Here is a 27,019-nt window from a genome sequence, read left to right on the forward strand (position 1 = left end):
AATGAGGAGACTCTCAGTTAGATAGCAAATGTTCAGTTTTTCCAAAAAGATTATTTGTGTAGGAGAAATCGCTCCGTTTTGTTCATCACGTTTGGCTAAGAAAAAACCCCGAAAATTCAGTCATTACAACGGCAAACTTTTTTCCAAATAATCTCCATAATATCGACAGAAACATGGCAAACGTTGTTTAGAATCAATCCTCAAGGGGTTTTCACATATCTATTCGATGATAAATCATTTGTGGCAGTTGGGTTTCTCCTCGGAAGCAAACAGAAAAATACATGCAGCTGGAGATTACGCAATAATTGCGACGGAGGACACCATGCGACCACCTGGTATATGTAGTGTAAAATGTCTTCCAATGATATGCCTACAAATACGTCACAATGCTGTCGACACTATGGGGAAACTCATTCGTGACCCATACACAGCCATATAAGGACTCATTGAAACACAGCGCCTTCAAAATCTGGGGGCACTTCCTGTTTGAAATGTAATCTTGGTTTCGCCTGTAGCATCAGTTCTGTGGCACTCACAGACAATATCTTTGCAGATTTGGAAACGTCAGAGTGTTTTCTTTCCAACGCTGTCAATTATATGCATAGTCGAGCATCTTTTCGTGACAAAATATCTTGTTTAAAACGGGAACGTTTTTTTATCCAAAAATTAAAAGTACGCCCCCTATATCAAAGACGTTAACGTTCACAGAACAATTTGAGAACATGAATTTCAATAGAACTATGGAAACCTGTAAGGAAACGTTATGCTGAAGTGCTGAAATTTCCACACGAATGTTGTTTCTTAATGTTCTCTGAACTATTTGATAACATTCCCAATGTCAAACCATTTGGAGAACATTCCTAAAATATTAACATTTTAATTAAATGTAACCATCTTCGAACTTCAAGGAAACGTTCTGTTATTAAAGTAATGAAATAAAGTTCCTTAATTGTGTTGAGAATGTTTCAAAGTCAAGAAACTATCCTGCATCATTCCAGAAAGATGTTGGAAGGTTGTATGCAAAATAACAATAGGACAACTACGCTTTCCCGAAGCTCTAAGAAACATGGTTCTCAGAACATTATGTGTTAGCTGGGTTGATGTTGGAGTTTTCTTCAGGTGGGAGAACACCATTAGAAACCATATACATTATTCCTTTCAATAGAGTTATTTGAATTATTATTTGATATTTAATATTTTTCATCTTCTCTTTTTTCCACTTTAACAAATATTTACTCAATCACATTGTGTATTACTCTAGTGAGCATGACCACCGTCACTTTTCCCTAACTGCTAGTTGAACACAACTAACTTCACCCTGTTTTCATAATGCTACTCTTAGCACTACAGTAAGTATGCTAACTATAATGCCAGACCCTGTGCCCTACTCAGTCCTAATCAATATTCAGACCAGACTAGTGTGTGTGTTCTGTGCATGGTGTCTAGTAGGTGACTGGCCCGGCCCTGCTGACCCTGACGTAACACAGCAGATCACGTTACAGCATCGCTATGCAAAATGGAGAGGCTCCAAAGGTGTCTGTTGTCTGTCTGTCAGCCCACGCAGTTTGAGAACGCAGCACAGTGACCCGTCATCTCTGTCAGAGGCACCCTGGGCTGTCACATGCACACGCGCACACACACACACACACACACACACACACACACACACACACACACACACACACACACACACACACACACACACACACACACACCAGTGTACAGTGGTTCCTCCTTTAAAAGTTGCGTCATACTGCGGCACACCTTGCGTGCTGCTGCAGCATTCTGTGGCATTTTTTTTGTCAGAAATGTTTTCTGTTAATGCAAGTTTAGCTAGTTTGACCACCAGAGGGCATCTTTGAGAAGCATTTCATAGCCTTCCATATTGGCATTAACAGAGAATTGAAAACCTTGTTTGTAATAACATAGTATATGGGATTGATTTTAAGAAATGTGGCTTAATTCATTTTATTAATATTATGGTGTTTCTATTCAGAGAAAAACGAAGGGGGGGGGGGGGGTCACACCTAACTCGGCTATTAGACAATTCTTTAGTAAAGGTTGAATAGTCTATTGTTCAGCTAATAGCCCATCCTGCTACGCTTGTGAAAAACTAATAATATTACTTTTTCCCCTTTCCACGTTAAAGATTCCACGTGATAAAGTGTTTTTAGCCACAATCGGCCCCAACCCCAATTAATACATTTGGGCACAGTCGATAGCGTGCTGGACTTCAGGCTAGAATGTTGAGGGTTCGAAACCTGCTCCCTGCTTGTTTCATTACATTATTATGCAGGTCTCAGAGCAAATAGCCTGGATTGTTATTCCCGTCTCATTCCTCGCTCTCTTCCACGCGTCATTATCTGCCTGAGGGGCTCGCTTGTGGGCGTGCTGGCAGGATGTCCTGTTTTTTATTCTGTATATATGAATTACAAATCAGTCTTTCCTTAAATCATGTTTCTAGTCTATTGCATAGTTACAATGTGTAATCATTGATGTCCCAGGAGCAGGAGTGGTAAACACTGTTGAAGTTTATAATTGTAATACATCATTCAAGGAATGGAGTTTGATACACCTGGTATTGGATATGACTGAAAAAAACCTTTGTTTGTCTCTACGTTAACTAACATATTCCTATCGATTGTACATTTTTTGCTTGACTCGTTATGACGTTATAATTATTTACATTTGCATCCACCGTAATGTTTTGTCAGCCATCTTTGCTGAAGAAAGTCCCCAGAGACGGGTGGCTCGCGTCAAATTCGCCATTGGAACCACTCGATATGATTGGTCCTATAAAAACCTTGGGACCCAAATGCATGACGAGTGCTCTAACTCCCCCTTGCGGGGGTCTGGAGCAGTCAAGCCGTGACGCTGGGTACCTCGAAGTCCCGCGGTGTAAGCTCACAACTTTTAGAAGAGGAACCACTGTACGCTGGTGTGAAGAGAAACTCTTGAAGAAGACTCTTGACCCAAACTGCTACAGACCTATATCTATCCTACCATGCCTTTCTAAGGTCTTCGAAAGCCAAGTCAACAAACAGATTACCGACTATTTTGAATCTCACCATACCTTCTCTGCTATGCAATCTGGTTTCAGAGCTGGTCATGGGTGCACCTCAGCCACGCTCAAGGTCCTAAACGATATCTTAACCGCCATCGATAAGAAACATTACTGTGCAGCCGTATTCATTGATCTGGCCAAGGCTTTCGACTCTGTCAATCACCACATCCTCATCGGCAGACTCAACAGCCTTGGTTTCTCAAATGATTGCCTCGCCTGGTTCACCAACTACTTCTCTGATAGAGTTCAGTGTGTCAAATCGGAGGGTCTGTTGTCCGGACCTCTGGCAGTCTCTATGGGGGTGCCACAGGGTTCAATTCTTGGACCGACTCTCTTCTCTGTATACATCAATGAGGTCGCTCTTGCTGCTGGTGAGTCTCTGATCCACCTCTACGCAGACGACACCATTCTGTATACTTCCGGCCCTTCTTTGGACACTGTGTTAACAACCCTCCAGGCAAGCTTCAATGCCATACAACTCTCCTTCCGTGGCCACCAATTGCTCTTAAATACAAGTAAAACTAAATGCATGCTCTTCAACCGATCGCTACCTGCACCTACCCGCCTGTCCAACATCACTACTCTGGACGGCTCTGACTTAGAATACGTGGACAACTACAAATACTTAGGTGTCTGGTTAGACTGTAAACTCTCCTTCCAGACCCATATCAAACATCTCCAATCCAAAGTTAAATCTAGAATTGGCTTCCTATTTCGCAACAAAGCATCCTTCACTCATGCTGCCAAACATACCCTTGTAAAACTGACCATCCTACCAATCCTCGACTTTGGCGATGTAATTTACAAAATAGCCTCCAATACCCTACTCAACAAATTGGATGCAGTCTATCACAGTGCAATCCGTTTTGTCACCAAAGCCCCATATACTACCCACCATTGCGACCTGTATGCTCTCGTTGGCTGGCCCTCGCTTCATACTCGTCGCCAAACCCACTGGCTCCATGTCATCTACAAGACCCTGCTAGGTAAAGTCCCCCCTTATCTCAGCTCGCTGGTCACCATAGCATCTCCCACCTGTAGCACACGCTCCAGCAGGTATATCTCTCTAGTCACCCCCAAAACCAATTATTTCTTTGGCCGCCTCTCTTTCCAGTTCTCTGCTGCCAATGACTGGAACGAACTACAAAAATCTCTGAAACTGGAAACACTTATCTCCCTCACTAGCTTTAAGCACCAACTGTCAGAGCAGCTCACAGATTACTGCACCTGTACATAGCCCACCTATAATTTAGCCCTATCAACTACCTCTTTCCCAACTGTATTTAATTTATTTATTTATTTTGCTCCTTTGCACCCCATTATTTGTATTTCTACTTTGCACATTCTTCCATTGCAAAACTATCATTCCAGTGTTTTACTTGCTATATTGTATTTACCTTGCCACCAAGGCCTTTTTTGCCTTTACCTCCCTTCTCACCTCATTTGCTCACATTGTATATAGACTTGTTTATACTTTATTATTGACTGTATGTTTGTTTTACTCTATGTGTAACTCTGTGTTGTTGTATCTGTCGAACTGCTTTGCTTTATCTTGGCCAGGTCGCAATTGTAAATGAGAACTTGTTCTCAACTTGCCTACCTGGTTAAATAAAGGTAAAATAACTAAAATATAAAAAGAGCTATAGGAGGACGGGCTCATTGTAATGGCTGGAATGGAATATCTGGAATGGAGTCAAACATGTGGTTTCTCTGAAGCTCTGTTTTCCATTGTCTCCTTATATGGCTGTGATTGCGCAAGGAATGAGCCTACACTTTCTGTCGTTCCCCCAAGGTGTTAGCAGCATTGTGACGTATTTGTAGGCATATCATTGGAAGATTGACCATAAGAGACTACATTTTCCAAGTGTCCGCCTGGTGTCCTGCGTGGAATTCGGTGCGCAAACGCCAGCTGCTTGTAATTTTCCATTTGATTGAGGGGAGAAACCATGCTTCCACGAACGATATATCATTGAAGAGATATGTGAAAAACACCTTGAGGATTGATTCTAAACAACGTTTGCCATGTTTTCAGTCGATATTATGGAGTTAATTTGGAAAAAAGTTCGCGTTTTGAGGACTGAATTTTCGTTTTTTTTTTGGTAGCCAAATGTGATGTGCAAAACGGAGCTATTTCTAATACACAAATAATCTTTTTGGGAAAAACTGAGCATCTGCTATCTAACTGAGAGTCTCCTCATTGAAAACATCTGAAGTTCTTCAAAGGTAAATGATTTTATTTGAAGGCTTTTATGTTTTTGTTGAAATCTTGCGTGCTGGATGCTAACGCTAATGCTAACGCTAGCTAGCTACGCTAGCTAGCCACTTTTACACAAATTATTGTTTTCCTATGGTTGAGAAGCATATTTTGAAAATCTGAGATGACAGTGTTGTTTACAAAAGGCTAAGCTTGAGAGATGGCATATTTATTTCATTTCATTTGCGATTTTCATGAATAGTTAACGTTGCGTTATGGTAATGAGCTTAGGTCTGTAAATAGAATCCCGGATCCGGGTTTGGTAGACGCAACAGGTTTTAAAGAAGTCTCAAGGTTTTGCTTGCCTGAGGTAGAGTACCTCATGATAAACTGTAGACCACACTATATACCAAGATAGTTTTTTATTGTAGCTGTCTTTTTACCACCACAAACTGATGCAGGCACTAAGACCGAACTCAACGAGCTGTATAAGGCCATTTGCAAACAAGAAAATGCGAAAATGCGCTCCTAGTGGCTGGGGACTTTGATGCAGGAAATCTTAAATATTTTTTTACCAAATGTCGACCAGCATGTCATGTGCAACCAGAGAAAAAGCAACTCTAGACCACCTTCACTCCACACACAGAGACATGTACAAAGCTCTCCCTCGCCCTTCATTTTGCAAATCTGACCATAATTCTGTCCTCCTCATTCCTGCTTACAAGCTAAAACTAATGCAGGAAGAACCCGTGACTAGCTCAATACGGAAGTGGTCAGATGATGCAGATACTAAGCTACAGAACTGTTTTGCTAGCACAGACTGGAATATGTTCTAGGATTCATCTGATGGCATTGAGGAGTATACCATATCAGTCATCGGCTTCATCAATAAATGCATCGATGACATCGCCCCCACAGTGACCGTACGTACATACCCCAACCAGAAGTCATGGATTACAGGCAACATCCACACTGAGCTAAAGGATAGAGCTGCTGCTTTCAAGGAGAGGGACACTGACACTTATAAGAAATCCCTTCGATGAACCATCAAACAGGCAACGTGTCAATACAGGACTAAGATTGAATCCTACTACACCGGCTCTGACGCTCGTCGGATGTGGCAGAGCTTGCAAACTATTACGGACTACAAAGGGAAACCCAGCCACGAGCTGCCCAATGACATAAGCCTACCAGGCGAGCTAAACGACTTCTATGTGCGCTTCGAGGCAAGCAACACTGAAGCATGCATGACAGCACCAGATGTTCCGGACGACTGTGTGATCATGCTCTCCATAGCCGATGTGAGTAAGACCTTTAAATAGGTCAACATTCACAAGGCCCCAGGGCCATATGGATTACCAGGACATGTACTCAGAGTATGCGCTGACCAACTGGCACATGTCTTCACTGGCATTTTCAACCTGTTCCTGACTGAGTCTGTAATACCTACATGTTCCAAGCAGACCACCATAGTCCCTGTGCCCAAAAGCGGCAAGGTAACCTGCCTAAATGACTACTGACCCATAGCGCTCTCTTCTGTAGCTATGAAGTGCTTTGAAAGGCTGCTCATGGCTCGCATCAACACCATCATCCCAGAAACCCTAGACCCACTCCAATTTTCATACAGCCCCAACAGATCCACAGATGATGCAATCTCTATTGCACTCCACACTGGCCTTTCTGACCTGGACAAAAGGAACAGCTACATGATAATGCTGTTCATTGACTACAGCTCATCATTCAACACCACAGTGCCCTCAAAGCTCATCACTAAGCTAAGAACCCTGGGACTGAACACCTACATCTGCAATTGGAACCTGGACTTCCTGACATGCCGCCCCCAGGTGGTAAGGGTAGGCAACAACACATCACATAGGGTTGCGTGCTTAGTCCCCTCCTTTACTCCCTCTTGATCCACGACTGCGTGGCCAAGCACAACTACTACACTATCATTAAGTTTGCCGATGACACAACGTTCGTAGGCCTGATCACAGACTATGATGAGACAGCAATTAGGGAGGAAGTCAGAGACCTGGCAGTGTGGTGCCAGGACAACAAACTCTCCCTCAACGATCGTGGACTACAGGAAAAGGAGGGCCGAGCACGCCCCTATTCCCATCGACGGGGCTGTAGTGGAGCAGGTCGAGAGCTTCAAGTTCCTTGGTGTCTACATCACCAAGAAACTATCATTTTCCAAATACACCAAGACTGTTGTGAAGAGGGCACGACAACGCTTTTTCCCCCTCAGGAGACTGAAAAGATCTGGCAAGGGTCCTCAGATCCTCAAAAAGTTCTACAGCTGCACCATCGAGAGTTGAATCACCACCTGGTATGGCAACTGCTCATCATCTGACCGCAAGGCACTACAAAGAGTACTGCAGCCCAGTACTTCACTGGGGCCAAGCTTCCTGCCATCCAGGGCCTTTATACCAGGCGGTGTCAGAGAAAGGCCCTAAAAATTGTCAAAGATTCCAGCCACCCAAGTTATAGACTATTCTCTCTTCTACTGCACGGCAAGCGGTACCAGAGCACGAAGTCTAGGTCCAAAAGGCTCCTTAACAACTTCTACCACAAGCCATAAGACTGCTGAGCAGTTAATCAAATGGCTACCCAGACAATTTACATTGAACTCCCCCTACCTCCTCGCCGTCTTTTTTACGCTGCTGCTACTTGCTGTTTATTATCTATGCACAGTCACTTTACCCCTATGTAAATGTACATCTAAATGTGAATGTATTCCCTCGACTAAACTGTACCCCCACAGATTGACTCGGGTACCGGTACATCCAGTATATAACCTCGTTATTGTTATTATATTGGTTAAGGGCTTGTAAGTAAACATTTCACGGTAATGTACACCTGTTGTATTCGGCGCATGTGACAAATAAAATTTGATTTGATATACTACCAAATATTGTCACTGCTGTCCAAACACTGACATACAGACACAAAGCTTGTATATTTTGGGAGGGTGGGAGACAGATCCTCTTATGGTGTTGTATTGTTTATTATATTCCCCCACTGTTTATGTTTTTCAATCAAACCAGCTTGCTACTGGTATTCCAGTGCCTGTGGAGGATATTCCTTTATTTTGTAATTTGCTACCGTGGTCTATAGAGTCAAGTGAATATTTCCCTTCCTATATTAGCTGGTTATAACCCGCATCTGTCTGCATAAGGTGTCTCCCACAGCCGATCCCCTCCTCTCCTCTTCTCCTCCTCTCTGACATGCTTCAGTCTCTCTCAGAGAGAGGAGTGAGATTTGTCCCTTGACCTTGTTCAATTAAGGCTCGCTCCAAACTCAGGGTTAAGCTGAAATGATCTACCGCTCGGTTCTAGCAGTTCAATTCATATTTCAACATCCATTGATGTTCCCCTCACAGAAAGCCACGAGCCTAGCCTGTAGCTGGGTGATTGGTAAATGGAAAATACAGATGGAGAGAATGTTACACTTCGAGAGAGAGAGAGAGAGAGAGAGAGAGAGAGAGAGAGAGAGAGAGAGAGAGAGAGAGAGAGAGAGAGAGAGAGAGAGAGAGAGAGAGAGAGAGAGAGAGAGAGAGAGAGAGAGAGAGAGAGAGAGAGAGAGAGAGAGAGAGAGAGAGAGAGAGAGAGAGAGAGAGAGAGAGAGAGAGAGAGAGCTCTCTCCAAATAGAGGTGTAAATCATCACCATGCCTAATATTCCCAGTTTATCCTCAAAGAACACGGCTGTTTCCTGAGCGGCTTCTTGGAAAGGAAATAAATATTCTCCTATAAACGACCAGACAGTCAGAAATTCAGCTATCCAAAAGCCATGTGCCCCCAGGGTTTTTATTTTATTTAATATAGATTTGATTTGTAAAAGGCCAGAGTTGAATTAATGTCATGGTCTCCCATTGGTTTAGTTAGAATTTATTTTCAGTGGTTGACATTTTTCCTGGATGCCTGGACTGTGTGTTTGCAGTGACGACGAAACTGACCAATGATTGTCATCAGTCTGTCCTTTGTTGCTCGATCCATTGACCCTCCACTGCGAACAGTATGCATCCATCCACACTGATGCCTGCCTGCTCACTGTCTATATAGGCAAACAAAGAGACTACCTGCCAAGAGGGAGTCGATTAGGCCTAAACAATGCCCTCACTGTTTTCAAAGACACCTTTCGATCTCTCCAGAAAGAGAGCGAGAGAGATGCTGGGGGGTATCAATAAACGTATCAGCCTGCTATGGCACAATAATATACAGTATTGTGCAGGAATAAAGTTTGGCTTCGCGCCTATACCTAGTGGGAATAACATGTCAGGGACGCCTGGGGAGTTGTAGAATAAGGCATTACGCACACACACAGACACAGACAGACACACACACACACACACACACACACACACACACACACACACACACACACACACACACACACACACACACACAGACAACAAGCCATCAATGAAAGGGAAAGGGAGTCCATTAGAGACTTATGGCAAACGTGATGTTCTCTGGTGAGGGGAGAGGAGGAGGAGACGGGGGAGATAAAAGGAAGAGGAGGAGACAGGAGGAGGAGGGAGGGGAGACAGGAGGAGGAGGAAGGGAGATGGGAGAAGGGGGAGATAGGAGGGGAAGGAGTTAAGATCCCACACGGATAATTGTTTATCCCTGGGAGAACCCTCAATGTTTGTCTGAGGGTGGCTAAGTAAGTTCAGCAGCACTATTGGACAGGGAGAGCAGAGCAGAGCAGACCTGGGTTCAAACGCTATTTGAAGTCTGTCAAATACTTTAAGTGTTTGCTTTAGCCTGCCTGGAGTGCCATATGGGAAGAGTTTTGTGTCTATTCTATTGGTCCATTGCGACAGGCAAGCTCAATCAAGCCCAGCTAAAGTATTTGGAATGATTTCAAATAGTGTTTGAACCCAGGTCTGGAGCAGCACAGCACAAACCCAAGGCTGGGAAACATTAGGCTGAATCAATTAGCCTGCCATTAGCCACTAAAGTGGCCCTCAATGACTCGTGTAATTATGACCCACAGCAAAGACTGTTTTACTGAGGCACATTGTTCCCCCCTTTCTTTCTTTTCTTTATTTATTGTATTTGTTTAAGATAATCCGTTCCGTGGTTTTAATTATGTGCATTAGGTTCAGGGCGGAATAAATCAATCATAATTTGCCTCCATCAGGGCAGAATCGCCTCCAGACCAGGCAGAGGCAGCCAGACACACTACAGGTCCCAGATCCCTGGTTCAGCCGACTGTTTCTATGGGGTTCCTGTCTACGGAAACCATATACCCAAATAACTCCAATATTTTACATATCAATTATATTATACTATATACATACCTAAATAATATACTCCAATATCCTTGGAGGCAAACACACACTGCAGCAGTTTCTTTGGTTCTGTCTCTCATACGACCTGACAATGCTCCTTTGGGGTCTCGTCTGTCTCATACGACCTGATAATTCTCCTCTGGGGGTCCTGTCTGTCTCTCATAAGACCTGATGATTATCCTCTGGGGGTCCCATCTGTGTAAACCAAATGCCCAAATAACTCCAGGGTGAAACCAGGATACAGGGAGGATGAAGGGATTGAACAGTGACAGTTTCTTGTAGCTATTGTATTGCTCAGAAAACAATTCTGTCTTTGCATCACATGTTTGAAAACGCAGGAAAACGCTGGGAATGTTCAGATTATGCTAACTAAATGATAGTATTATTCATGTCCCTAGCCTATAGCCTTCCACAAATAACGACTTTCTACTAACTACAGTATCACATAAATCTTTCATTTTTTTCTGGCGCATTTTGTTGCTGAACTTTGTTCTTAGTTCACTATTTAAATGTGGATCAAATATTTTCCTTCTCTGTTTTTGTCTACGAGGAAGATCCTATAAACTCTGACCTGCAGTAGAACGGTCCCTCTCTTATAAGACTGATGGGGGAGGTACTTCAGGCCAAGTAAAATAAACACTTTGTGAATGTTAAAGACATACTCCAGCTATTTTTTTCCTTTTATTTTTTCCTTTTCCAAGACTTGGCAGACGAGAATCAAATCATTGCCTGAATGCAGGAGGGGTTTTTGGGAGCATCCCAAATGGCGCCCTAGTCCGTATCTAGTACACAACTTTTGCACTACAAAAGTACCGCATTGTAAAGGGAATAGACTGCCATTTGGGACATATCCTTTATGTTCCGTTTTCATTTGACAGTCTAGACATTTTATGACTTTGGGAAGAAATCTGAGAGACTCAGTTTTCAGCTGCAAACAGCTGTGAAGAGGAGAAGAGCATCCTCCCTAGCTTTTGTGTGCTCTTTGAGTCCCAAAATTATGTTAACTGTGCGACTTAGTTGGGAGCCTTTATCCCTGCCCTTTAACCAATGGACAGGAAAGATCGTGTGAACTTGCAGTAAACAATATACTTGGTTTAGTCATCTAGGTTTACTCAAAGTCCAAAATGTAATTTAACTTGCATACAGTATCAGTAAATATTTAATTCCCACTATTCTAGAAATGTATTCCTGTGGTATTATTCTATGAGGAATTAAAGGTGATAACAATATTGTTCAACAAATTTTTACACAGGGTTATACTACTTTCAAATCAAAGTTTATTGGTCGGGCACACAGATTTGCAGATGTTATCGCAGATGCAGCGAAGTGCTTGTGTTTCTAGCTCCAACATTACAGTGTAAGACCTAGCAATAAAATAACAATACAGACATAATATAGTATGAGCCACGACTAGAGTACAATATATAGTAAGTCCCATTAAGGGTCCCAATATGCCTGGCAAAAACCAAACACTGCATTTCACATTTAAGAACCTCATACCAACAGTTAAGCACGGTGGTGGTTGTGTGATAGTTTGGGGATGCTTTGCCGCCTCATGACCTGAATGACTTCCCTAAATAGAAGGAACCATGAATTCTGCTCTGTATCAGATAATTCTACAGGAGAATGTCAGGCCATCTGTCTGTGAGCTGAAGCTGGAGCGCAGCTGGGTCATGCAGCCAGACGATGATGATCAAAAACACACAATCAAGTCGACATGAAAAGTTTTGGAATGGCCTCGTCAAAGTCCAGACCTAATCCAAATGTAGATGTTTTTGCGAACTTGAAACGAGCAGTTCATGCTTGAAAACCCACAAATGGCGCTGAGTTAAAGCAGCTCTGCATGGAATAGTGGGCCAAAATTCCTCCACGGCGACGTGAGTGAAGCATTTCGTTGGAGTCTTTGCAACTAAAGGTGACACAATCAGTTATTGAGTGAAAGGGGGGCAATGCATTTTTCACACACAGAGGCATTGGGTGTTGCAGGACTGTTGCGTTACTTGTTCACTCAGGTTCCCTTGATCTAATACTAGGTTTTGGTTGAAGATCTGATAGCATTTAGTATCAAAAATGTGCAAAAGTAAATACAATTAGACAGGGGACAAATACATTTTCACAGCACTGTATATGTTGTACTGTTTAGAAATTAAAGCACTTTATGTCTCTAGAAACATATTCTATTCATATTTACAATAAAAGTGACTCCAAAACATCACAATACATTATTTACCATTCATTTCTATTGGACACGACATAATCCGAAACACATCCAAAACAAACTGCAAATGCATCCAACAAGTTTGTAGAGTCGGAGTGGCTGTAAAAGACAAGTTCAGCGTCCAAAATGGTACCATATTCCCTATATAGTGCACTGTTTTTGACCAGGGCAAGGAGTACACGATATAGGGAATAGGGTGTCATTCCAGACACGCACACACCCAGGGGGATTCCCCTCTCTCCACCTTATCCCCACCTTTTCAGTGTGATGAAGGACATTTTCTAACGACACAGGGGAGAGCAGCGGGGGTAGCCTCCCTCTGGCTGTACAGCCGGCCCCTTTCTCATCCCGCTAAACCCCCACCCAGCCCAGACACCCCCACCCTAACCACCCCACCCCAGCCATCCCATCCTATGGCTGGGGCAGCGATTTAATCTGGGTTTAATGCTACACACTACTCCCATTGTTTCTGGATTAATGAAGTATTCCCTGCCTGTTCCATTTTGTTCAGAGACAATGAGACATGTGAGGAGGGTTAATGTTTTAAATAGCAATTCTCAAACATTGGCCTTAAAGTCAGTAAGTCATACAGTGCCTTCGGAAAGCATTCAGACTCCTTGACTTTTTCCACATGTTGTTACGTTACAGCCTTATTTTAAAATTGATTAAAAAAAAAAAAAGATATATAATTCTCAGCCATCTAATACACAATACTTCATAAGGAAAAAGCGCAAACAGGTTTTTAGAAATGTTTGCAAATGTATAATACCTTATTTACATAAGTATTCAGACCCTTTGCTATGAGACTCAAAATTAAGCTCAGGTGCATCCTATTTCCATTGATCATCCTTGAGATGTTTCTACAACTTGATTGGAGGCCAACTGTGGTAAATTACATTTATTTGACATGATTTGGAAAGGCACACACCTGTCTTTATAAGGTCCTGCAGTTGACAGTGCATGTCAGAGCAAAAACCAAACCATGAGGTTGAAGGAATTGTCCGTAGATCTCTGAGACTGGATTGTGTCGAGGCACAGATCTGGGAAAGGGTACCAAAACATTTCTGCAGCATTGAAGGTCCCCAAGAACACAGTGGCCTCCATCATTCTTCAATGGAAGAAGTTTGGAACCACCAAGACTCTTTCTAGAGCTGGCCACCCTGCCAAACTGAGCAATAGGGGAGAAGTGCCTTGGTCAGGGAGGTGACCAAGAACCTGATGGTCACTGACAGAGCTATAGAGTTCCTCTGTGGAGATGGGAGAATCTTCTAGAAGGACTACCATCTCTGCAGCACTCCACTATTCAGGCCTCTATGGTAGAGTGGCCAGATGGAAGCCACTCCTCAGTAAAAGGCACATGACAGCCCGCTTGGAGTTTGCCAAAAGGGACCTGAAGACTCTCAGACCACAAGATTCTCTGGTCTGATGAAACCAAGATTGAACTCTTTGGCCTGAATGCCAAGCGTCACATCTGGAGGAAACCTGGCACCATCCCTACGTTGAAGCATGGTGGTCGCAGCATCATGTTGTGGGGATGTTTTTCAGATGCAGGGACTGGGAGACTAGTTAGGATCGAGGGAAAGATGAATGGAACCAAGTACAGAGATCCTTGATGAAAACCTGCTCGAGAGCGCTCAGACTGGGGGCGAAGGTTCACCTTCCAACAGGACAACGACCCTAAGCACACAGCCAAGACAACGCAGGAGTGGCTTTGGGACAAGTCTCTGAATGTCCTTGAGTGGCCCAGCCAGACCCCGGACTTGAACCCGATCAAACATCTCTGGAGAGACCTGAAAATAGCTGTGCAGTGACGCTCCCCATCCAACCTGACAGAGCTTGAGAGAAACTGCAGAGAAGAATGGAAGAAACTCCCCAAATACAGGTGTGCCAAACTTGTGGCATCACACCCAAGAAGACTCTATGCTGTAATCGCTGCCAAAGGTGCTTCAACAAAGTACTGAGTAAAGGGTCTGAATCCTTATGTAAATGTGATATTTCAGTTGATTTTATTTTATAAATTAGCAATCATTTCTAAAAACGTGTTTTTTCTTTGTCATTAAGGGGTATTGTGTGTAGATTGATGAGAAAAAAACAGATTTAATCCATTTTAGAATAAGGCTGTAACGTAACAAAATGTGGAAAAAGTCAAGGGGTCTGAATACTTTCCCGAAGGCACCGTATATACATGCTGCATATTTTACATTTTAAATTGAACCTTTAATTAACTAAGCAAGACAGCTAAGATCAAATTCTTATTTACAATGACGGCCTACCCCGGCCAAACCCGAGTGACGCGGGGCCCAATCACGGCAGGATGTGATGCAGCCTGGATAAGTGGCTGTAGCCTTTAAAGTAATGACATGGTGTATGCTACATTTGATGCACTTGCCTTCCCTGTTATCAGTTTGAATTCATAGACAGTGGGAGAAGGTGTTTGTAGTTGGAATGGATAGATCTGTGAGTGTGTGTTATTTCAGAAAGTGGAAGGTCGGCCTTGTCTACCCTAATGAACAGCGAGGGAGACCTCTAGAGGCAGGAAAGGGAACAGCATGAATACCTTCGCTCTGCCACTCCACACGCACTGCCAAGTCCAGTGCTTGGCCTCACAATGTGCACTATCGCTCAATGACAGACTTCAGTTGTCGCCCAGATCCTTACGCTTTAAGAACCAGCAATGTTAGGGCATTGTAAGAATAGTAAACAAGCACCACGGTAAGAGCATCAATCAGTGTGTTTTCTGTGTGAATGCATGGAGGTCACATTTACACACTGAACTGGTAATCAGTGAAGTACAAAACCACCATTATCCACAGTTCAATGTGTCCCAATACTGATATAAGGCACCTAAGACACCAGTGATGTCACCGAGGTGATGTCCCCACATGGCACCCTAATCCCTGTATAGTGCACTACTTTCAACCAAAACCCTGTGGGCCCTAGACAAAAGTAGTGCACTATAAAGTGAATAGGGTGCCATTTGGGATGCCAAAACTGAGTCCTCAGAGACGATATCTCATTCATTATCAGAGCGTAAACCCCATTTATAGTATTTGTTTATTTATTCCTCCAATATCACAAATTGCTTTATGACATATGTATTGAATACCAAGCAGTCCTGGCCAATGCTCTGGTAGTTATTATTGAAGTTGCATTTTAAGTTAATGAAATTATATAAATTGAGTTTTGTTATAGTGTAGTCTTGCCAGAGTCTAGCGCCGTAGCCTTTATTCTGGCACGGAGATGAACCATAAAGAGGAAGGTGATTTATCAACTGGATGAACCCTGTCTTGACAGGGATGTCCTACTGCCAGCAACACTACACTATGTACTTCTACTGCCATTTACACTACACACTGTACTCGAGTAGTCTCAGTCTGAGCCTGCTGGCTTTTACAGTCCACATGGATGCACCACCAAGCGTTACCGCGGAGAAAATAAACAATTCTGCCACGCCGTTGCTCTCCAGACCAAAGGAGGAGGATGTGTCAGGCATGGTGTGTGTGTTCTGTGTGTCAGGCGTGGAGTCAGGCAGGGCGTGGAGTCAGGCAGGGTGTGGAGTGCTGCCTACAGCCGACAGCTTGTTATGCTGTCACAGCGCTGTGTGTGAGTGACCTATGGTGTCACGACGCTGTGATTGGTGACCTGTGTGACTGACCTCTGACCCTTCCTGTCGTTTGCAGTGCTGAGTATCCGTGGCGCTCAGGAGGAGGAGCCTCCAGATGCCCAGCTCATGCGATTGGACAACATGTTGCTGGCGGAGGGCGTGTCTGGACCTGAGAAAGGGGGCGGTTCTGCAGCGGCTGCGGCTGCAGCTGCAGCCTCAGGAGGCGGGGCAGGAGCGGATAACTCAGCGGAACACTCGGACTACAGAGCCAAGCTCTCTCAGATCAGACAGATCTACCACACAGAGCTGGAGAAATACGAACAGGTAAGGATGGACAGGATACACTCACCCCTCAGAGAACTACTGTCTTAGGTGTCTTTTACCATAATCACATACTCTAACCATGTAACCCAAACGCACCAGCTCCACCCATCACCATTCCCATCACAGTGATTGTTTGTTAACCTATGACTACCTGAAGAATGATGAGTGATAAAGTTACAGACGCACAAATATCATACCACCAAGACATGTTAAACCTCTCAGCATTTGGAGAATTACAATAACAGGGGAGGTCAGCATTATGATGTTTGTGCCCCTGTAACTTTCTCACTCATCATTATTCACGATTTATTCAGAATTGATCTGTAATCATGGTAGCATCCACATTCATGTAGAAGTGTTTAGAAACATGTTATATTCTTATTTACAATAAAAGGGACTCCAAAATGACACAATACATTATTTACCATTTCATTTCTATTGGGCTCAAAATAATCTGAAACAACCAAGACAAACAACAAAAGCATCCAACAAATGTGTAGAGTCACAAGCTTGATGGGGGGGGGGGGGGGGCTTATGTACGGTTCACCCGATATGGATGAAAATACCCTCAAATTAAAGCTGACAGTCTGGTTTTGAAATTATACAATGGGCTAAGAGGTTAAAGTGCAAAGTGCTGGAATACAGAGCCAAAAACTAAAATGAAGTGTCACTGTCCCAATAGTTTTGGAGCTCACTGTATAGGCCATTTAGCAGATGTTTTTATCCAAAGCGACTGTATGCATACATTTTACATATGGGTGGTCCCGGGAATCAAACCCACAATCCTGGCATGCAAGCATCATGCTCTACCAACTGTGCCATACATCTTTTTATATTTACATCCCAATTTAAGGAGACTTTCTACATTTATGGCATCCATCTAAAGATGTGACAGATTTTCTCTCATCTCCATTGCATCCCTATGTAATGTGCAGTTTCCTTCTCTTCTCCTCCATGTCATTATCTACCATGCCAATAAATCAGAGTGGATTTTACTGCATAACGTTGTCTACTTCCTAACCAATATACACACAGTCAAATGTTAAGGCCCTGACTGGCTGGAATGAATGCCCTGTTTGATGAAATGCAGATGTATTTTCCGTATAGTCCCAGACACTGCTTACATTTATATAAAAAAGCTAAGTCAGTGTTGTGATGTTAATCTAGTCTAGAGACAGGGTTTAGTGTTGTGATGTTAGTCTAGTCTGTAAACAGGATTCAGTGTTGTGATGTTAATCTAGTCTAGAGACAGGGTTTAGTGTTGTGATGTTAGTCTAGTCTGTAAACAGGATTCAGTGTTGTGATGTTAATCTAGTCTAGAGACAGGGTTTAGTGTTGTGATGTTAGTCTAGTCTGTAAACAGGATTCAGTGTTGTGATGTTAGTCTAGTCTGTAGACAGGGTTGCCATCCTGAAACACGCACACAGTGGAGTAGGGTAAAGTTGCCTCTAGACGCTGATCTTGGATCGGTTTTGCATTGTCCCCGCTAATGGTTAAGTTGAGGATTGGAGAAGGGGAAGCTGATCCTAGATCTGTACCTAGGGGAAACTTCACCCCGGAGCCACATACAATAGGCAGAACTGTAGCAGTCGGAAGTAGTGTGGAAAACAGTCCTGCGACTATGCCACCATTACATGCTGACAATGTGCTATATAATTATATATAATATGTAATATATCTGTAATATACTGTATTTAAGATGGTATCCCAGTGCGGATGGAGGGGGGACAGTTACACAGGGAGTCATGGCAACGGAAACAAGGTACTCCTCCACTGCAGACCACTGCCCAACCATACACTATGTAGAGAGATAATGTATTTTATAGTCATAATATCATTAGTTAATAACATTATTTTACTTTGGTTAGGTGGTTTACCAAATAGACACCCTTCGGGAGGTGTTGAATCAAATACATTTTTCCACATCTGACTAGTTTTTTATGAACTGGGTTAGTAACTAAATCTATTCGCGAATCAAATGTGAACCTTGGCTCCAGTGTTTTTATTTACAACCCAGAGCTTTCTAAACCCAGCATTTTATACCACGCTTCCCTCCCTTACAATCTCAGTGATAGGGAACAGACCTTCACTGTCAGGATCAGGATTAGGAACTGGATGGCAACCCAGTCTTTTAAAGCCGTAGTGTTGCTTACGGAGAAAAATAAATACTATAACTCACTTATCATTTATCACCACAATTTATTTGTGGTTTAACAGTTTTTTTTTTCTTTATTATTTTTCTATATATTTCTTTCTTTCTATATGTTTATTTGTAATCGATGCTATGTCTGCTTGCTTTAGATGCTTCCAGTAGCATCATAATCAGTACATTGCACTATACCATGTTTGCATGTATTTTGTTTCAGACAAGGCCCACATACACATGATCCAGGATATACATTTGTGTGTGTGTGTGTGTGTGTGTGTGTGTGTGTGTGTGTGTGTGTGTGTGTTGTTACGATGACATTATGTCTATAGTCTATCTGGGGCTGTGCCAGATGGCTTCACTGTCATCCCCATGCATCACTGTATGACACCAACCGCATGACTACTCTGCACCTTCCCTCTCATATCATCACCACCTATTCACTGTCATTTACATTCGTTGTACAGACATTTTGGTATTGTTGTACTTTGTCTTGTTACTGTCTCTCTTCATTCACATACTTCTGCTTTGATAACTATTGCTTTCATGTCAATAAGGGCCCTTTGAGATGAGTGTGACTATGACAGACATATTGTAGAGTGATGGAGAGAGAGAGAGAGAGAGAGAGAGAGAGAGAAAGTGAGGGGGAGAATTAGAAGGAGAAAGAGAACAAGACACGACAGAGAAAGAGGGAGAGGGAGAACAATAAAGAGTTCTAGAGAAAGAGAAAAAGACAGGGAGAGAGACAGAGGGAGAGAGACAGAGGGAGAGAGACAGAGGCATACTGTAATATCATGTCAGGTTCACGCCTAGTGCCACACAGGAGGGTGAGTGTATCATCATGGCATGTTAATCTCTCAACCCGCTCAGCTGCGACTCGACTGCGGTAAGAAGAGAAGGTTTGCTGCTCGTCAGCAGGGACTAGCAGCTGTCATTTCTCCATGTCTCCTTTCTGAAAAACGACACTTACAGTTGCCATTGCCACTTCTGTTTAATATGAAAAATATCACCACTTATATTCCCCCTTGACTTCACAACATGGAAGCATTCCCATGAACTACATACATTAAACACCTCTTAATTTGCATCAAATTTTTCCTTTCTGTCTTTGTGCATGACCTTGACTGATGTAGAATACCATACAGTATATTTTTGCACTGTATACAAACACTGCATTAATCCAATGCTAGAGGACACCTCCCAGCCCGTCAATAGACATATAGTATATAACCATCATCATGGTGAGGCTGCTATGAAAACTCTCACCAACAACATTTCTTTTGACAGTCTAGATAGAAGAAACTGATGTCACTCGGGACAAGAGTGTCTGCTAAATGACTCAAATGTAAATGTAACAAACCAGATTGCTCTATCTATCTGATCACCTCTCTCTCTCTCTCTCTCTCTGTCTGTTCCCCCCCCACCCCTCTGCAGGCTTGTAACGAGTTCACCACCCATGTGATGAACCTGCTGAGGGAGCAGAGTCGCACGCGGCCCATCTCTCCCAAGGAGATCGAGCGCATGGTGGGGATCATCCACCGCAAGTTCAGCTCCATCCAGATGCAGCTCAAACAGAGCACCTGCGAGGCCGTCATGATCCTGCGCTCCCGCTTCCTCGACGCCAGGTGTGTGTCTGTGTGTGTGCCTACAGCTGTGCAAATGACCGTGTGCAAAGTCACTGTGCCACTGCAATGTTTTTGTTGACTCGCACAGCTAGCTACAGTATTTCCATACCTGTAACTGCATTATTCACATCAGGTGCTTTTACAGCCACGTTGACAGCGTGTTATTCTACAGCTTACCACCACTCTATACAACATCATCACAACTGATCTTCGCTGATCATCTATTGGTGCCATTTGAACCAGCACATACAGCCTTGCTTCTTGGCCGCTGACAATTATCTCCTCTCTCCAGGCTCCATAACGCTAAATATTTCCCTTTTTTAATATAATCCCTTGTTCCTTTTGATGCATGTTTTGGATTTGCATACATTTCTCCGAGGATAAATCTCACTCTGAGTCGGAGTCGGAAGCATAACATTTAAATTAGGCTTGGGCTCTTCTTACAAAGCTCCCCCCCCCCTGCCCCCCCCTATTCTTCTGCAAATGATTGTGGCTGTGGTGCAGGGAGGGAGACAGGGGAAGAAGGGACGGGCTTTCAGTTAGAGAGTGAGTGAGAGAGAGAGAGAGAGAGAGAGAGGCACTGCCTCCCTACCAGTCTCAGCTTTACTGATTAATCTGCAGCCTGCCCTAGCACCATGCTGTGCACATTTACATATTCTCAAGCAGGCTTTTGGAGTGCGGGACGAAGATTTCAGCACAAATCTCTTTCACCAGTCAATCGATGCGATGCATGGAGGCAAGCATTTTACAGGGTTCCCGACCTAGCTTATGTAAAGCCCTCTCATGAGATGTGGCACATGCAGACATAACCTGATAGAGGGTGGAGATGGAGAAGGAGGAAGAGATGGAGGGGTCAGTGAACTGAACTAGCATCAGCGCGTGCTTACGGCACGTTTTCTAGCCTTTAATAAGGAAGGCCAGTGTTCTGTTGTTTGTCAGGATTTGCAGGCGTTGTTCATTTCTATTAGTGAACCTCCGCAAAGAAAACATATTTCGTACCAGCTTAGGCAGCTGTATTGAAATGGGGTGGCAGTTGTATGGAAGGTATTGGATCAAATTGGGTGGTAGTTGTGTTGTTACTGTATGAGGTGCCCCAGTTTTGCCTGTATTACCACAAGTGGCTTTGACACATTTCCTCTCATTTCCTATTTTACATAGTGTTTATTCCGGTCCTAACTAACCAATTTCTATCATTCTCCTTGTAGACGGAAAAGACGGAACTTCAACAAACAGGCGACAGAGATCCTGAATGAGTACTTCTACTCGCACCTGTCTAACCCCTACCCTAGTGAAGAGGCCAAGGAGGAGCTGGCCAAGAAGTGCTCCATCACAGTTTCACAGGTACAGTACAGTGCCACCTGTCTTCTGGAAGGCCACAGTACACGTAGAACAGGACTAGAGGCAGTAGTGGATAATGTGGAAGGCCATTATAATCATTTTCACAATTTCACAGTACTATTCCAACCTCCTTGTGTGGAAATATACATACAAAACTGGAAAATCTGTTTTTTGACTGCGCTGAGCCTTTAAGATGTGAGCATTACATTATTTTCTTAATTCATAGGCTACATCACAGGGACTAAATTGATAGTGTAATATGATGATTGATCATGTAATTAAGAATGCACCAACAATACCAAGGTAAACAGCTGTCATGTTATGTGTTTCTCGTCCATCATCTCCTCAAACGGTTTCATTAAGTTTATGCAAAATTATTTTGAGGATGCATCTGGGCGTTGTTTGATGATAACAACGTGCTTCAGGGTCTGAATGATTAGTTGAGCATCTGTCTGTGCCCCAAATGGCACCCTTTTCCTTATGTAGTCCACTATTTTTGACCAGAGCCCTTTTTGACCAGGTCCCATAGAGAATAGAGTTCCATTTGGGACTCGACCTCTGTGTTCCTGGGTCTATGATAAAATAATATGTTTACCTACCTTCTCTCTGCATTCGTTCAAACTCAGCAACCGGATTGATTTAGTTTTTTATTTTAATGTTATTTATCATTAGCGCTACCTGGCTTATCCTGGTAGCTTGATCGGGGAGTCCATTAGCTGTAATGGGTGTTAGATAGTGGATGTTGACTGATTGATGCTAGCGTGAGCTCTGATGATAGCTGCAGTCATACTGACATAATGAGACTGTTACTGGCAATCATTCCCTTCTGCCACTAATGTTGATTCACAGGACTGGTCTACGTAGCGAGTGGTAGTACTCACTACTACCTCAAAGGGCTCTGTTCCAAACGGCACCCTATTCCCTATATACTGCACTACCTTTGACCAGGGCCCATTGGCCTCTGGTTAAAAGTAGTGCACTATAAAGGGTGTAGGATACCATTTGGGACTCAGGCAAAGTCTTTCTTCAGTGTCGGATAGGATATGCCAGACAGTGGAGGGCCATGCATGCAGAGCTCATTCGGATTCTGATTTCACACATTTGCTCAGTAAAAAAGTGGGAAATGTATTTGTGTAACATTAACATTGTGTAAGCATTTACAAGTTGCACGTTGTTTGTACAGGTTTCCAACTGGTTCGGAAATAAAAGAATCAGATACAAGAAAAACATTGGAAAGTTCCAGGAAGAAGCCAACATGTACGCTGCCAAAACTGCTGTGAACGCGACCAACGTATCCTCACATGGGAGCCAGGCTAACTCGCCCTCCACTCCAAATTCTGCAGGTGAGACTAAAGAATAATACCAATGGGTTATTTGGAAGGCTCTGAATGCACTCTATATCAGTCAAGGGCATTTTTATATGCTCAAGTCAAAAGAACAAAAGGAAAAATGGCTTTGTCCAAGAGTAGGATACCAGGACCCCATGTCAAGTCTCCCAATACTTCCTTCGCTGTTGTCTTCTTTTCAATTAACACACCTTTTATTGTACTTTATCTCAAGATAGAACATTTACATTTTGTTGTACCAATTGAATTTACTGAATTCATTGATCTTGTTGACCACGAATTACAGTTTTACAGAAACACAATAACATAATAATATCACACAATAACATATCATTCATGATACTTTGACTGTAGAGACATCCTACCATTCTACTTTCATGTTGACAAATAGTCACAACAACAACACATCTGACGACTGTACTCGACTCACCGTTCCCTCAGCTTTATGCTGCCACTCTCTAACCTGTCCGCTCGCTCTGGCCCTAGCCCTAACACTAGCGCTACTTCTAACTTTTGTCTCTCGCAGGGGTGGGCAACTCCAGTCCTCGAGGGCCAGATTGGTGTCACACTTTTCCTCCATCCCTAGCAAACACCGCTGATTTAATCAAATTGCATTCGAAACTGAAGCTCATGATTGGGTGATTATTGGAGTCAGGTGTGTTAGCTGGGGCTAGGGGCAAAACTGGGACACCAAGCAGGCCCTTGAGGACTGGAATTTTCCACCCCTGCGTCCAGCGCTAACTGCATTTGTTTGCCTGCTGACACTTTGCATGGTGCTTCTCCGGGTCTAACCCTGGACGGGGCCAAGTGGCTGAATCCTGCTCTGCTTGCTCCTCTTTCTCGCTGCTCTGTGATTCCAGTGCTCCCTCTCTCCTCTTCCAGGTTCTGCTGGATCTTTTAACATGTCAAACTCCGGCGACTTGTTCATGAGCGTGCAGTCTCTCAATGGGGACTCGTACCAAGGGGCTCAGGTGGGAGCCAACGTGCAGTCACAGGTAGGGCCCTATAACTAAGCAGTGCAGAAGATACTACTATAGGAACAGATCCACCTCCCTAAGAAAAGGCCTTGTAATCTATCCTAAACGCACTACAGGCATCTCAGTACTCCCCCAGTGTCTACATAACTATGGGCTCCTAATAGCGCCACACCATAGGGTTTTCAAGGTATCGTCTTCCACCATACTAAAACATTACAGCGAGTGTAAGGATGAAAATAATTCAGTGCTCTCTGCAGCTCTCACTAATTTCATCCTTTCGACAGTCTTCTAAACACGTAATGACATGTTTTGGTTATCTTTCTTCCTATTGTCCATGGCTGGATGTATTTCCTGTGTGTTTTCTCTGCCTGTACTCTGTATCACGCTCCTTCTTGTCGTTGTCTTACAGTGTTAGTCTTGTTTATCTTCTGTGCTCTGACCTTGCTTTGTCTGTGTTCCTCTGTTGTGTTTCAGGTGGATACCCTTCGCCATGTTATCAGTCAGACAGGCGGATACAGTGAGGGCCTCACAGCCAGCCAGATGTACAGTCCGCAGGGCATCAATGTAAGGAGAAAAAAAAAACACACGTTTCTTCCCGCTTTCTTTTCCCCCAACCAATTATTTCAAAGCCATAGGGCTCAGAATGCCACTTAGTAGGACTTGTCTCAGCTCCACCACAGTCACCTAGTTGATTGCTTCTGTATCGGTCACGCCACGGGCAGAACGCCAGAACGGCGTGGGGCCGGCCACACACACACACACGGAGCGGCCGCCTGAGCCTGTCACGTCCAATCAGCTCTCCCTTAGCACCTGCAGCCAATCGCGGCCGTGCAGGAATGGCACAAACAGGTGACACATCCTTTGACGCGTGGATCGGTCGCCCCCCTAACGCCCTCACCGACCACCTGATCCTAATCATCACTGCGGATCCAGAGGCCCCGTTAAAACCCTATCAGAACAACCCCAGAGTAGAGTCACACTAAAAATAAAACTAGCCAAACTGCTAGCCCCTCGACAGAGCACTGAGGGGCATAACATGGGGGCGTATTTCCACCATGTTATATTTTTTTCTTCTTTTTTAGAGGATGGGGGGGTTTGGATTTGGGGGAAGTGTGTGTGTGTTTTGGGTGAGGGCAGAGGAGAGGAGGGGAGGGAGGGGGAGGTTAGCTGGCGGCTGCAAACAGCAGGGAAATTCACAGCGACAAGCCGTGTCGTAGAAGGGAAAATCAATAAGACAGACACAAGGAGAGCGGAGTGTGGACTTGGGACAGCAATCCAAGCGCATTGCTCAGATCATGCTCCCGCCACACTAATGGCCCTGACAGCGAGCCGCGGCAGTGTGGGTCGGTGAGAGCTACGACGAGAGAGAGAGAGGATGGTCACAGGCACACACAGCCACGCGGCTAGGCTTCTGGCTCCCTCTCCCGTCGTGCCTCAATGGCCATATGATAATGAGATGAAATGCCTCCTGTAAAACAAAAGTGGGGTATGCAGTGTGTATTCAAATCCCCCCTCCTTTCCTGGCTTGCTCTCCACTCTACGCTCATCTCCCTCCCACAGAACAGGCTGTGATAACCCTGAGAGAGCACTACGGACGTGTTCAAGCCCTGTTCTCAGACAACACCCTGACCTTATGGATAGTCGTTATCCTTGGACCCCGTACCACGTCCTAAAATGCCACAATATTCTCTTTTTTTCTCCACACACTTTCATAGCTTTTTAAGAACCTTCTTACTGCGTAATACGAGAAGGATATCGTGTTATCTGATTTTTGAGAGACAACAGCAGACTAGGCCTACGTTGTTATCCTTTCCTTCCATACCAATATGGTTCTCCATTCTTAATGTAGGATTTGGGGAGATATAATAACTGTAATCATATCTTACGGAAATCATTTATACATTTTAGAATTTTGGAGTGGGGTTGACTAGCTTATTTCCTTGCCTCTCTGCAGCATTTTACTGCAATACTATTTGTGTCAAAGGGAAATTTCACAATTAGCTTACTTCATGTTCATCATCTCCAGCACCACCCCAACGTCAACATACAGTATGTGAAAATGACGCGTTTCTATGTTTTGTAGTAAAAGAGAGAGGAAGGTAAGTGTTTCCAATGATATCATCAACCAATTGGTAGGCAATTAGTAGGCAATGCCTACTCATAATTGGCTAAAATCACACGATGCACACCAATGGTGTCATTGAAAACACTTATCTTCCGCTATCTATACAAAACATAGAAACGCGCCATTTTCACATATGTTGATGTTGGGGTGGTGCTGGAGATGAATAGATGAATATGAAGTTGAAAATGACACATTTACCTCAGCGTCGAACCTATTCACAAAGCAAAGCCCAGGAAAGCTGTCACCTTAGAAACAGTGTATCAACCTTTATGCTCGTCCAGCTTTACAGATGGATGAGAGAGAGAGAGAGAGAGAGAGAGAGAGAGAGAGAGAGAGAGAGAGAGAGAGAGAGAGAGAGAGAGAGAGAGAGAGAGAGAGAGAGAGAGAGAGAGAGAGAGAGAGAGAGAGAGAGAGAGAGAGAGAGAGAGACAGAGACAGAGACAGAGACAGAGAGACAGAGAGAGGTCGGCAGTACGTCCTATCTGTGAAACGAGGAAAAGACTCCCCTCTCTCTGTGTTGATAATGACTGAGCAGTTACATAATGGGTTTTGTGGTAGACAAGAGCAGTAATTACAGTTTGGAAATAGACAGAGAGAGTGTCACCAAAGTCAGACATTTGAAGACATTTCTTTTTCCTCCATTTTTGATTACAGACTTTCTTCTGGCTAAAATAACAGGCTTTGAAATGAAAGGCTGTCAAGGACCATTTCCAGTTTTTCTGATCGCATGAAATTTGCTATTAATATCTCAATGCTCTTTA

The 27,019-nt window shown here is 43.7% G+C and overlaps 1 protein-coding gene across 4 annotated transcripts in view; it reads left to right on the forward strand.

The window, feature by feature from the left end:
- Positions 1-27,019, forward strand: part of LOC139406742 (pre-B-cell leukemia transcription factor 1) — an 88,966-nt gene that overhangs the window by 57,805 nt on the left and 4,142 nt on the right. Inside the window, exons 3-9 of one of the 4 annotated variants that reach the window (XM_071149724.1) lie at positions 16,454-16,701; positions 18,401-18,463; positions 20,282-20,472; positions 21,678-21,813; positions 22,994-23,153; positions 24,039-24,151; positions 24,608-24,697. In XM_071149724.1, coding sequence (XP_071005825.1) covers positions 16,454-16,701; positions 18,401-18,463; positions 20,282-20,472; positions 21,678-21,813; positions 22,994-23,153; positions 24,039-24,151; positions 24,608-24,697 — 1,001 coding nt within the window. The remainder of the gene's footprint in view (positions 1-16,453; positions 16,702-18,400; positions 18,464-20,281; positions 20,473-21,677; positions 21,814-22,993; positions 23,154-24,038; positions 24,152-24,607; positions 24,698-27,019) is intronic. The other 3 variants (XM_071149726.1, XM_071149725.1, XM_071149727.1) reach the window with 3 other exon arrangements.

This window comes from Oncorhynchus clarkii, chromosome 4 (assembly GCF_045791955.1).
Source record: "Oncorhynchus clarkii lewisi isolate Uvic-CL-2024 chromosome 4, UVic_Ocla_1.0, whole genome shotgun sequence".
Lineage (NCBI taxonomy): Eukaryota > Metazoa > Chordata > Actinopteri > Salmoniformes > Salmonidae > Oncorhynchus > Oncorhynchus clarkii.